General features: G+C 39.5%; 1 protein-coding gene across 1 annotated transcript in view; it reads left to right on the forward strand.

The window, feature by feature from the left end:
- DYNC1H1 (dynein cytoplasmic 1 heavy chain 1) overlaps positions 1–14290 on the forward strand; it is a 68177-nt gene that overhangs the window by 10662 nt on the left and 43225 nt on the right. Inside the window, exons 5-19 of the mRNA XM_066629163.1 lie at positions 712–898; positions 1035–1306; positions 2182–2409; positions 5495–6571; positions 7361–7540; positions 8231–8380; positions 9400–9546; positions 9716–9856; positions 10279–10455; positions 10697–10807; positions 11506–11625; positions 11891–12130; positions 12667–12822; positions 12994–13107; positions 13919–14029. Coding sequence (XP_066485260.1) covers positions 712–898; positions 1035–1306; positions 2182–2409; positions 5495–6571; positions 7361–7540; positions 8231–8380; positions 9400–9546; positions 9716–9856; positions 10279–10455; positions 10697–10807; positions 11506–11625; positions 11891–12130; positions 12667–12822; positions 12994–13107; positions 13919–14029 — 3411 coding nt within the window. The remainder of the gene's footprint in view (positions 1–711; positions 899–1034; positions 1307–2181; positions 2410–5494; positions 6572–7360; positions 7541–8230; positions 8381–9399; positions 9547–9715; positions 9857–10278; positions 10456–10696; positions 10808–11505; positions 11626–11890; positions 12131–12666; positions 12823–12993; positions 13108–13918; positions 14030–14290) is intronic.

Genomic DNA, 14290 nt, shown 5'->3' on the forward strand with positions numbered 1-14290 from the left:
CAAAAGAGGCTTCAACCACTGTCTGTCCTGTGTGCAGCCCCAGAGAATGTTGGCTATTGCATGGGGAACTAGCAAAAACCAACTGGTGTTCTACATAAGCTGAAAGTAAACTCTAACGCATCCAGGAAATCTCTGCAACGCAGTATAATTCCTCTGCAAATGCAGAAGCTACTCAGCAGAAAGATTGACACGCAAAATGTTTCCTTGGGGTAGTAAGTTTTTAAAAAAATATCTGCTTTGGTAGAATCATTTAATGTAACGATTGCCTAGATGCCTTTAAAAGTGGATTGGACAAGATTCTGGAGGAAAAATCCATTATGGGTTACAAGCCATAATGGACATGTGCAACCTCCTGATTTTAGAAATGGGCTACGTCAGAATGCCAGATGCAAGGGAGGACACCAGAATGCAGGTCTCTTGTTGTCTTGTGTGCTCCCTGAGGTATTTGGTGGACCACTGAGAAATACAGGAAGCTGGACTAGATGGGCCTGATCCAGAGGGCTGTTCTTATGTAAGAAGCAAGATTTTCAGTTACACCTGATTCATCTTTGCTCTACTTGCACAGCTAAAGAGCTTTTTGGAATGTAGAAGTGGGATAGTGGTTCAGCAAGCTCTGTACTAATCTGAATATGTGCAATTATGTCTTAAGTTGATTTTAATATTGGTTGAACAGAACAAATGTTGCTAAACTTCTTTTTTCCTCTTCCCAAGGTCACCAAACTAGATCGGGACCCTGCATCAGGCACTGCTCTGCAAGAAATCAGCTTCTGGCTGAACCTGGAACGTGCTCTTTACCGTATTCAGGAGAAGCGTGAAAGCCCTGAAGTTCTCCTGACTTTAGATATTTTGAAACATGGCAAACGATTTCATGCTACTGTCAGCTTTGATACAGACACAGGTAAAGAGGCTCATGAAAGGTATCCTGGAGTACAGCGTGGCAGAATTCTTAGGTCATGTCAATGCACTTGGAGTTTCTTAATCCCTTTTTAGTAAATTTGAGAGTGTGAACTCTTATTGTCTTTGGTACCATCTAGGTCTAAAGCAAGCATTGGAGACCGTAAATGACTATAATCCATTGATGAAAGACTTCCCTCTGAATGACTTGTTGTCTGCTACTGAGCTGGATAAAATAAGGCAGGCATTAGTTGCGATATTTACTCACCTGAGAAAAATCAGAAATACAAAGTATCCGATTCAAAGGGCTCTGCGCCTGGTGGAAGCCATTTCAAGAGACTTGAGTTCACAGCTACTCAAAGTATTGGGGACACGCAAACTGATGCATGTTGCCTATGAGGAATTTGAGAAGGTACATCTTGTTCGTGTGTATGTGGGGTTGCTAATGTGAGAAAACACTGATCTTTCCATTTTAGGAGAAATGCCAGATCCATCCTGGAATCCATATTGCTCTCCTCCCAATAACAGGCTGAGGTGTTGGTGGCGAGGTTATCTAAAATAATTTTTAAAAGCATGGAGTTTGACAATTGCCAACTCTTGATTTAGAACTCTTATTGTGGAGTTCCAAAACTGGGATGAAGACAGCGGGTGGTGGGTTCAGACAGTTGTTTAAACCCCTTTTTTATTACCACAAATGAGGCCAGAAGAGTAGTAAGTTCTCTCTCTGCTCCTTCGCACACTGGAGGAGATCAGAAGTTTCTGTAGCTTAAACTATCCATAGCTCTGCATGTTGTCCAAGCCCAGAATGGTGGCTAATTTTCACTGTTCCAGCAATTGAGGATCTAACAGTATTTCCTTGTTCATGAGCCAACCACAGTTAAAACTAGCCGCAGGTCCCAAGTTCAGACAATGCACATATCTGTGGATAGTTCTAAAATCAAAAGGTGGAAGTTTTCAGTCTCTTCCTTCAGTGTTTGGCAGGAGAGGGCACTGGAGCCCATGTCTGTCCTGAACTTGTTCACAGCTGTTTAAACTATGGTCCCAGCATGGTGCGGATTTATAAATCAGAGGGTGGTTATCTGAACCTGCTCAGCTATGTTCCCTGAAGTCAGTAAGTGCTGATGTATTAAGATGCAAATTCCACTGCTGCATAATCTTTAATCTGCTAAATTGCCTGTTGGAGCACAGAGGCATATTCCCTTCAGTCACACCCAAGTGGATGCATGCAAGACTCTGAGAGGTTGTGCAAGGGGTGGTGTTGAGTGTCCCTTTTCAATTTTCTTTCAGGTAATGGTGGCATGCTTTGAAGTCTTCCAGACTTGGGATGATGAATATGAGAAACTGCAAGTCTTGCTGAGAGACATTGTGAAAAGAAAGCGAGAAGAGAATCTGAAGATGGTCTGGCGTATCAATCCTGCCCACAGAAAACTGCAGGCTCGTCTTGACCAAATGAGAAAGTTCAGGCGTCAGCATGAGCAGCTGAGAGCAGTTATTGTGAGAGTCTTGAGACCCCAGGTAATACTTTTTTTGTTTCTCTTTGGTCTGTATAGGAAAGGCATTGACCATTATTAACTTTCATAGCCTCTCTTCTGTGTGTAATGTAGTCACAACTGAATGCAAGATGAGGGAGGAGGGGTCAGCCAGCAGTCAAGCAAACGTGTCTTTCCGGAGCTCTTGAAAGGCACTCTGTTTTTCCCCAAAAACTGCGGATCTGTGGAGATCCAAGGATTATTTGTCAGGAGAGACAAACTCCTCCATGTGATGGCACGATTCCTGAGGAGATAAAGCCCGGCCGCGGGGCTTTCCCAGGAGATTTCGCCATCTTGGCAGCAATGGTAAAGAATTCATTTTGAACCAAGCTGAAGGCCCCTGCAGGGAAAGACATTGAAAGACTTAAGTAAGTGTTATTCCGTTTGTGTATGCCTGCCATGGATTGAGTAATTGATTGCCTGATTTGCTTTCTTGCCGTGAGAAGAGGGGGGGGAAGGTCCCCCCCGCTGTATATATCGGTGTGAGGAGAAATCGTAGAAGAGATTTACCAAGCCTGTTATGGATATATGAAAATATAACTACAACTTTGAAGTTCGGTGGATTACAAATTAACTGTCCTTGGAAAGTTTGTGAAAGTTTGCGTTTATTGCCTTGGTTTGATACTGTTGTTTGGGATTGCTTGAAAGAGCGGCTGGATTGTCTGAAAGAGCTGACTGAAAAAGCTGACATTCCTGCAGATTGAAGAATGGTGTTGCCAAGGCTACAAGTATAAACAAGATAAGAGAAATGTAAACAAAACAAGAACAGTGCACCAGTGACATCTAGTGTCATCTAGTGGATTTAAAAAGACATTGCAAGAATTGGATTTGTGTTTATAATTGAAGCAAGGAAGATAATACACTGAGGACATCTAGTGGTCTTAAAGAACACTGCAAGCAAAAGGAAGGAAGAAGGAAGAATGAAGACTGCGGGCAAAACAGTGAAAGTTCAAGGCTCACCCATGTCTGAGACGGGACTTGGAAAATTAGCATAAGAAGAACAGAAAGGGAAAGACTGGAAACGGACTGTGCAAGGCAACATAGAAAAACTGTTGGCAATGGTACAGCAACTAACAAACCAATCTGTACAAACTCAAGTTAACATGGATGCTTTAACCAAACGATTAGATGAACTTAGTGGACAACTGATAGAGGTGAAAATTACATCAGAAGAAAATAAACAAAAGATTGAGAGATTGGGAAAAAAGATAAAAGATCAAACTAAAATATTGGAGATAGAAGAAAATCAGCATGATGCAGAGACAACATTAATGGAAATTCAGATGGATAGGGCAGCTCGAATGGTGAGGATACAAAATATACCAGGAGAGAAAGGAGAAGATACATTGCACTGGATTTTCAGATTAATATCAGAATGGATTGATACACCGATGGAGGAGATATGTAAAGAATTGGACTCAGTGAGAAGAGTGAGCACTTTTTATCTGAGAAAACACAAATTACCAAGAGAAATCCATGTGAAATTCATCAGAACCTTTTAGAGATAAATTACTGAAGCCCTCACAGGAAAAGGAATGGACAGTGGATGATAACAAAGTCAACGTTTTGAGACATGTTCCATGGAGAGTGAGGAAGAAGAGAAAAGAATATGAAAACCTGAAAAAAAATTTTAAGATAAAAGCAAATACCGTACAGATGGCTTTCTCCAGAAGGTATGTTTTTTCAATATCAGACTCAGAGATATAATGTAAATTCAACAATGAAAGCAGAAAACTTCTTGAGTACAGTGATGAAAGACAAGATAAGAAAGGAAAAAAAGGAGGAAGAGAAATCGAGAAGAAAAGAATTAGAAGAATATAGACCAAAAATGGAGTCAGATGAAAAGAAATCAGATGACTAAGAAGCAACAGATGAATCAGAGGCCTAGAAGAGCGAGTAAGAGGCGCTTACCAATAGCAACAAGAAAAAGACAAAAAGAGAGGAAGACTAGTAAAAAGAATGAATCTAATGAATAGGGCATTGTTGATGAGTAAAAAATTAGAAGTTTTTGTGGCTTCAGATGAAAAAAAAAAAGAGCTGTAGCCATTTATGTTAAAGAAAGATTGAGATCCAAAGAAATATGTGCATTACAAGATGGATTGTTGGATTTTGAGATGTAAGAAATAGTAAAATAATGCATGATAAAATGGGTGCAAAATATAGACCATAATATCACAATAGATCAATGGGAACACATCTAGAAGCATATTAAGAAACTTACTAGAGTAAATTTTATATTTTAGATATTATAGATAAAGAAAATGATGTATACCTAGTTATTATTTTAATTTGTGTTAGATATTGGAAGTATTCTAAAATACCAATGAAAAATGAATTAATAGAGAAAGTGATGAATGTTGCGGAGATGGACAGACTTGGAAATTTTGGATCAATAACGAAGGCTGATACAAATTGAGTAATGGAAAAAACCCTTTTATGCTTGGTTGAAAATGAAGTTTTAGAAATATATGATAGGGCATTTAGATGATTGTATTACATATATTATATTTGATATACGAATTATGGATGAAAAATGATATTGAGAGGTAAATTTAGAAGAGAAAATTGATTAAGATATTTAATGATTTATTAGTTTTAGTGATATACGATGGTGGTGTATGATTTCCTGCACCCTTGTGTGTGTGTGTAGTGATGGGTTATGTGTTTGTGTGTTTTTGTTTGTAGTTGTTTTTGGAAAATTTAAAAATTTTTTTAAAAAAAACAACTGAATGCAAGAACATGCCTCAGGTTTTCTTCTTGAATGTTGCAAGCCCACCTCTAATTCAGGAGGAATGTTTTAAATCCACTTTCAGAAGAAATTGCTTAAATGTTGAAAAGCTCCCCCTACAGGTTGCAGAATAAATACTTAAATCAAACATACTGTATATAATTTCCTTAAAATAAGAGCTGAACGTTTATGATAAAATCAGCTCGAATTACGTCTAGTGGTAGTGGAGAAGACCTTGTTTGTGATTCATATGCTTAAGTGCTCCTGGATGGGATGTCTGTCTTGGCTGGTATTGTCATAAGAGTTTATTAACGGTGTCACTGTTTGTGTTTATTTTCCACAGGTAACAGCAGTGGCCCAGCAAAATCAGGGAGATGTGCCTGAACCCCCGGACATGAAAGTAGCAGAAGTGCTCTTTGATGCTGCTGATGCAAATGCAATTGAAGAAGTAAACCTTGCTTATGAAAATGTTAAAGAAGTAGATGGTCTGGATGTTTCCAAAGAAGGCACAGAAGCCTGGGAAGCTGCCATGAAGCGATATGATGAGAGAATCGACAGAGTTGAAACTCGCATTACTGCTCGCCTAAGAGACCAGCTTGGCACTGCAAAGAATGCCAATGAAATGTTCAGAATCTTCTCCAGGTTTAATGCTCTGTTTGTCAGGCCGCACATAAGGGGTGCTATCCGTGAATACCAAACTCAGTTGATCCAGCGTGTAAAAGATGACATAGAATCCCTTCATGACAAATTCAAAGTGCAGTATCCCCAGAGCCAGGCTTGCAAAATGAGCCATGTGCGGGACTTGCCACCAATTTCTGGGTCCATCATCTGGGCTAAACAGATCGATAGGCAACTCACAGCCTACATGAAACGTGTTGAAGATGTCCTTGGAAAGGGTTGGGAGAACCATGTGGAAGGTCAGAAACTGAAACAAGATGGGGACAGCTTCCGTATGAAGCTCAACACCCAAGAAATATTTGATGATTGGGCCAGGAAAGTTCAACAGCGTAACCTTGGAGTCTCTGGCCGCATTTTCACAATTGAAAACACTCGTGTAAGAGGTCGCACAGGAAATGTCCTCAAACTGAAAGTCAATTTCCTCCCAGAAATAATTACGCTGTCAAAAGAAGTCCGTAACCTTAAGTGGCTTGGGTTCCGTGTCCCTCTTGCAATCGTCAACAAAGCTCACCAAGCAAATCAGCTTTATCCTTTTGCTATTTCTCTGATTGAAAGCGTTCGCACATACGAACGGACCTGTGAGAAGGTAGAAGAACGAAACACCATTTCTCTCTTGGTTGCTGGCCTGAAGAAGGAAGTGCAGGTTTTGATTGGAGAGGGCGTTGCTCTGGTGTGGGAATCCTACAAACTTGACCCATATGTGCAGCGATTGGCAGAGACTGTCTTCAACTTCCAAGAAAAGGTTAGTTTGCTTTGGCATCTGATAATCGGCATTTTTCTGTTTTGAAATGCAGGCCTAGACCAGTGTTTCTAATACTTGTCCTCTGCCATACAACTTCACATGGTCCACCTATTCAAAGTACCACTGGCGATGACATCATTGCCAGTTATTTCTGGGTTGGGAGGCCAGGTGCAACACAGTAAACACCAGTAAGGGGCTCAGGGTGGGCAGCTGGGCTTTTTTGAACATGGAAAAGCATACTCTGGAGCCTCCTACTGCTGTTCACTATGTCACATTCCTTGTCTCGCTGCTGGGTGGCAGGAGTCCAGGGGTCCCGTGAGTACCACCAGACACCACCTCAAGTACCACTGGTGGAGAAACACTGACGTAGATTATATCGTTCATTTTGCAATTAAAAGTTGAAGAAACTGCTATGAGACTCTTCAAGGTGGTAACTGCTTGTTCCAGGCTAGCTTTAAGTGTTACCGTTATCAATAAAACCTTTTAATAGTGATTTAGTAAATAACCAAGGCTGTCTTGGCCTTTTTTGTTTTGAAAACATTTTATAAAGGCCAAGGAAGTATGAGTATTTTCAGTTACCAAAAGTGTTTTAAATCTGACTATATTTGCATTGTGCAGTGTACAGTGTTCCTGAAACTTCTTGGTGATGGTAAAAGTTGTCGCAGTCTTGGTGGTTTCATTTCAGAAGACGGCCACTTAAACATTCAGTAACAAGTTAGCAGACTTACTTGCGGAAAAATCTCTTTGAATGCTGAAGTGAAACTTTAAAATATTGCTATTTTCTTTTAGGTGGATGATTTGCTTATCATTGAAGAGAAAATAGACCTGGAAGTCAGATCCTTGGAAACTTGCATGTATGATCACAAAACCTTCTCGGAAATTTTGAACAGGGTTCAAAAAGCCGTGGATGATTTGAATCTTCATTCATATTCCAATTTGCCCATCTGGGTTAATAAGCTGGATATGGAGGTAAGCTTTACAGAGAATTGCAAAGAGAAGGTTATCACTTTAATCTCGAACTTGATAAGACCTAGAAATATAACTATGTGGTTTACACATTTGAAACACCTTGTGTAAAAAGCTGCTGAAACAGCTTTTTTGTTTTATTGTTTTATTTGTTTTATTGACTGTTGAAACATTTACTTGAATTCTAAGTTCTTTCTATGTTGGAAATTTAATTTCAAATTTTATTAGTTGGGTGCCGGTGGAAAGAATACTACTTTGTCAGCTTTTCAGTTTAGAGAGTAATAAAAAGATAATTAATGCTGCCTAGAGAGTGGTGAGAGACAGGAGCTGGTTAAAGGGATTATATTTTGAGTTTGAAAGTCCACTGCTAAAATCTGACGGTTGTTCACAATGAATTTGAAGTAAAGCAAATTGTAATAATAAGCCAAAAATAAAAGTAGAACTCTTGATAAATTCATGTTCTATGTATAATTCAGAGGGTGTTCTTTTTGTTGTTGTTTTGTTCTCCATGATCTTGCTATGTGGCATATCATATTGCATTGAATTGGCAATTTGCAGGGATGTATAATTTGGGATAACATGCCGGTAAACATATTTAAATCTGTGTGTGTTACTCTTGTCTAGCAACCTGTACTTAACTGGGAACTCCATCATTGGCAAAGTTTCACTTTTTGTTGATCATTTGTTTCATAGATTGAGAGAATATTGGGAGTTCGTCTGCAAGCTGGACTGAGAGCATGGACGCAAGTACTCATGGGGCAAGCTGATGACAAAGCAGAAGTTGACATGGACACAGATGCTCCACAAGTCAGTCATAAGCCCGGTGGAGAGCCAAAGATCAAAGTACGTGTTGACTTGTATTTGAATTGCGTTTGTGCAGTCTTGTACACTAAAATGGCTTGTATGGAATCTCAAATAGAACTGCAGATTTCTAACCTTAAAATAGTGTAGTATGACTAAAGCTTGTGCTTTCTAGTTGTGCCTTATGTGGTGATTTGGCATTCAAAAAGTCCCTAATTATGCTAAAATAATTTCTCAGCTCTCATGATTTACATTTATGGACACCTATTTTAAAACTTGAAGCAGTGGGAGAATGGAGTTTCTAGGTTGTACAGTACTACTGCTAAGGGGTAATGTTTTGGGGCACAAGTAGGTAAGTTGGCCTAAATCCCATGCCGTCATTACCTTCTGCCAGCCTAGTCATTGAAAAACAAACCCAGTATTACAAACTAAGTAAATTATGTGAATGAATACTTGGAATATGGAGTTTTTTGTTCAAGAATGGTATTAACTGTGCCCTTTGTACTTGTTGCATTAGGGCTTTATAAATAAAAAGGACAAATCTTTGTCATGAGGAGCTTCCAATCCATATTTTGAAAGTGTGAGAGATACGAAAGTGCAGGGAGGAAAGGGAGGGAAAGTGCAGGGAGGGAAGGGAGATGCATGATAAATAGAACTAAAGTCAGTTGCATGTTACAAAGCCTAAATACAAATGGGGAGGAGAATTATGGCTGTATTCCTATATGCACTTAACTGGGAGTCAGTCCCACTGAAATTAGAGGTGCTTACTTCTATTGGATTGCATTGGAAGTGGTTAACCAGAAGTAGTTCTATAGGGGAGCAGGTTTTGAGGAAGGACTTGAAGACAGAATTCAAAATTTTGCATCTAACACAAATGCTATGACAAACGAGCATTAATGCAAATTGCATTGCTAACGCCACAGTTGTGTGGTAATTTTCCTTTTGTACATTATAGTCAAATTTAGGGTTTTAGTTTCCTCGAGGGCTGCTAACTGCATAATGCATTTGATTGAATGACTTCTCCGAGTAATACAGAACTGAATGCACACATTTTTCTTCAGAACGTTGTTCATGAACTTCGGATAACCAACCAGGTGATCTACTTGAATCCACCAATTGAAGACTGTAGGTACAAACTCTTCCAAGAATTATTTGCCTGGAAGATGGTTATACTGTCACTGCCTAGAATCCAAAGTCAAAGGTATCAGGTAAGAATGAAGAAATGTCCTCTTGAATCTAAGGGGGCTTGAATATGCACGTGCGCGCTCTAGATAGACTAGATCTAGTCTATCTAACGTGTCTTAAGTCTTTATTGAAAAATTATCATTCTTTTGAAATTAATACATCTGGCTTACATATAATTCTGGATTTTGTGAGGTGGGTGTGCACTATGAGTTATCAGAAGAGGAAAAGTTCTACCGGAATGCACTGACACGGATGCCTGATGGCCCTTCAGCACTTGAAGAATCTTACTCTGCAGTCATGGGGATTGTAACAGAAGTTGAACAGTATGTTAAGGTGAGAAAAATATTCTGCTTCATCGTTCTGGGACGGTTATGTTACACAAAAATATGAAGGGATATTGATTAAACACGGTTTTCAGTTTGCTTGAGGAACAGTTATCTGGTAACTTTTCAAGTCTGAAAGCAAGATGATTAAGAAATCTTCTTACCTGGGCACCTTTAAAAGGGGATTGGACAAGTTTCTGGAGGAAAAATCCATTACGGGTTACAAGCGATGATGTGTATGTGCAACCTCCTGATTTTAGAAATGGGCTATGTCAGAATGCCAGATGCAGGGGAGGGCGCCAGGATGCAGTTCTCTTGTTGTCTTGTGTGCTCCCTGGGGCATTTGGTGGGCCACTGTGAGATACAGGAAGCTGGACTAGATGGGCCTATGACCTGATCCAGTGGGGCTGTTCTTATGTATTTGGTCTGTAGGTTTGGCTGCAGTATCAGTGTTTGTGGGATATGCAAGCTGAGAATATCTACAACCGCCTTGGAGAAGATTTAAATAAGTGGCAAGCGCTCTTAGTTCAGATAAGAAAAGCCAGAGGAACCTTTGACAATGCAGAAACCAGGAAGGAATTTGGGCCTGTTATCATAGACTATGGAAAGGTAAGTTTGGAGTGTGACAAACGTATAATTGAATCTTGTTTTTGGTTGCTTTATGAAGCATCTGATATTATACAGAAATTCAGATGATCAAAGATGTGCTGTCAAGTATTTTAAGTTTCATAAAATGCTTAGAAATATACAGAATCGCTGGTCAGAAGTTATTCTTTGTGGGTTTGACAGCAGCTACTGTGAATGTTTCATGGGAAAATAATAAAGTGACTTGTCTATCTTAATTGTGTAGGTGCAATCCAAAGTGAACTTGAAGTATGACTCCTGGCATAAGGAAGTACTCAGCAAATTTGGTCAAATGCTGGGCCAGAACATGACAGAGTTCCATTCTCAGATTTCTAAGGTAAGAAAGCTCTCAAAGTGCATTTCATTTGATCACCAAACACTCATCTTTGCAAATGTCCCCAGGCTGCCTCCCTCTGCTTCCCAGACTGCTTGAGTCTCCCTAATGATTTCACTTGATCTTTTTGCGCATGGGATGGAAGAAACTGAACGAGACCATTCCTGCCCCTCATGTTCAGCATTTACTGATTCAGTATATTGAACAAAAAAACCTATATGAATAATAGTGGGATAATCAAACATTGGTATCAGACCTCATTTAAAGTATAGTGGCCAGTTCTGGTCACCATGCTTTGAAGGAGGCAGCCAAACTCTGTTGCCCCAGAAAATAGAACTAGATCTAATGGAAATAGAACTAGATCTAATGCAGGACAGGAGATTTCATTTGGATATCGGGAAGAAATTCCTAACCATAAGAGCAGTTCAGCCAGAGGAAAAGATTAGATGGGCACCTTTTTGGACTTTCTCTGTAGAGGATTTTCCTATTTCAAACAGGGGCTTGAACTAAATAACCTTGAAGGCCCCCTTCAAACTGTGTTTCTATGAAAAAAGCATGATCTTCCTATACCTTTCTATGTATGATTATGTATGATTATTATGTTTCACCTTTTGAGCATTGGACCTAGACTTTATTCTTTTCCCTTTATGTCTGCACTTTTTCTTACATCTTCTAAAATATTTGTATTCAATTGCTTACAGTCACGGCAAGAACTGGAGCAGCATTCAGTGGACACTGCAAGTACATCTGATGCAGTGACCTTCATCACATACGTGCAGTCACTGAAACGCAAAATCAAGCAATTTGAGAAACAAGTTGAGGTAAGCTTTCTATGGTGGGCTTCCTCAGTAACCTTTTTAGACCTAAGATCATATTGCTGTGAAGCTTTTATCTTAATGTAAGCCCATTCCAGATGCATGTTTCTGTTCATATTCTGATAAGATAATGCTCCTAGATAAAACAATTGGAAGGTCATTTTATATTATGTAGTAGCTAGATTCTGTGGTATTTTGTCATTCTGTAAACTTCTAGCCTCCACTTGTCCTTGGCCTAACCTGAGGTTTTTAAAATCTTTGCTGCCTGTAGCTGTATCGTAATGGCCAGCGCTTACTTGAGAAGCAGAGATTTCAATTTCCTTCATCCTGGTTGTACATTGATAACATTGAAGGTGAATGGGGTGCTTTCAATGACATAATGCGCCGCAAGGATTCTGCCATCCAGCAACAAGTAGCAAACTTGCAAATGAAGATTGTTCAAGAGGATCGAGCTGTGGAGACCCGTACAGTTGACTTGTTGACTGATTGGGAGAAAACAAAACCTGTAACAGTAAGTCCTCTTATTTAGTGCTTGTTCATGTGAACTACAGTAATTCCACTGATAAAGCACTCTATTTGTGCTTGATTGGCAGCTGTTGTAGCCAATGGGAGCATTGCGTTCTGGGTAGGGCAGAGCCACTCAGCTCCCATTGCCTTCAATTGTATTTTCTTTAATGCTGTTTCATACAGCACTTGGCTTTGGAGAAATAGATTATGTTGTTCCTGTGTATATATATCCCAATATCCTTAAATTGCATGTGTGCACCCAATGCATAAAGACAGTCCTCAAAGGTACTTGGGGCCAACTGATTCTGCTACCTAGAAGCTTGAAGACAGGAATGCATTCAAGTTTCCCAATTTAATAGAACAGCCTGAAAATTAGGATGTTCATTCTTTTTCAGAATGGGGTCGTCAGGCATATTCCAAAAGAATTAAAGTACTGATTATGAAGCTGAAATTTGGCACACATGTAGTAAAAAGTGCTTAGTTTTGTAATGGTAATCTGTAAAATACCCAATTGATTCTGAGATTTTCTGCTTTCTTAAGGGCAACTTACGTCCAGAGGAAGCTCTTCAAGCACTCACCATTTATGAAGGAAAATTTGGGCGATTGAAGGATGACCGTGAGAAATGTGCGAAGGCCAAGGAAGCTTTGGAACTCACAGATACAGGGCTCCTCAGTGGTAGTGAAGAACGTGTGCAGGTATGAAAATCCAGTAACGGGGTACATGAATTTTAGCAGTATTCTCTTTGTATAGATGGGGACTAGAAATAGGTCTGTCCAACTTTATAACCACATTAATCAACAGATCATTCGAATTATTTTAGTCTAGCCATGAGTTGTCAATGTTTTGAACAATCTCTTGTATTTTAGGTTGCTTTAGAAGAGCTGCAAGACCTCAAAGGAGTCTGGTCTGAGCTTTCCAAGGTCTGGGAACAGATTGATCAAATGAAGGAGCAACCTTGGGTGTCAGTACAACCTCGCAAGGTACATGTAGAAGATTTGAAAACCATGTGTGTGCACCCATAACATTTTTATAATGCGTAACCTTGTAGAATAAAAACTAGAAAATTTTCTTAATAGCTGTCCAGTATTGCTGAGAATAGATTTGTATGTATTTGATAGCCATGTCACTGAAGAATCAAGGGCCTCATTGGACCTTTTGGGAGCAGACCTGGTGCAGTCTATGGAAGCCCACCACACATCACTGATCATCTTCATGGCTAAAAGAAGCTCTGTTATTAGGCATGGCTGCTACTGCATGCCCAACATCCTGTCATTCTATTTAAATTAGCAGTGCAGAGATGGCAGAGTAAGGAAAAATAGGTAGTGCCAATCAAAGAAATATCAGAATCTAAAGAACTTCAGTTTGGTGAACCCAAGAGGAATTGTTCTCAATTGCCCTGAACCTATCACTCCAATACCTCTGGAAAGTTGTAAATGCAATTTGATGTGGGGAGGGGGAATGAGCAATTCAGAGGAAACTCCAAAGGAACTAACGCATTTCAGGAGCCCAAATAACTCTGACTTCTGGATGAGAACTCATAGAATGAAGCCTATGGCTTACTTCATAAAAGTGTATATTATTATTATTATTATTATTATTATTATTATTATTATTATTATTATTATTTATATAGACTACAGTGTGACTTGTTTATCACAAAAAAGAAGCTGATATGTGGTTGGTGGGCAAGCATTGATTAATGCACTGGTCAAGGACTAGTCATCTGTCTGTTTTTCATTATCTTCAACACTATGCTGTCCGCTAACTCTAAATTGTTCATATCTTTGATAGCTTCGACAAAGTTTAGATGGCTTACTAAACCAACTGAAAAATTTTCCTGCTCGCTTGCGACAATATGCCTCCTATGAATATGTTCAGAGACTCCTGAAAGGCTACATGAAGGTCAGTGTTGCTTTTTTTTTTTTTAAACAGGTATTTCTATACCGCCTTTCTTGGTCCTCAGCTTTCTCCTTAGACTTTATTCAAGGCGGTTTACATAGGCAGGCAATTTAAATCCCCATAGGGATTTTTACAATTTGAAAGAAGGTTTCTATCTTTCAAGAAACCACAACGTTCAGGTCTTTCTTGATCTGGTCGCACATTCTGGCCTCCATCCTCCCATGCACAGAGCAGATGGAATAGCTTGGCTCAGCTTGTCAGCTG

The sequence above is a fragment of the Tiliqua scincoides genome, chromosome 1 (assembly GCF_035046505.1).
Source record: "Tiliqua scincoides isolate rTilSci1 chromosome 1, rTilSci1.hap2, whole genome shotgun sequence".
Lineage (NCBI taxonomy): Eukaryota > Metazoa > Chordata > Lepidosauria > Squamata > Scincidae > Tiliqua > Tiliqua scincoides.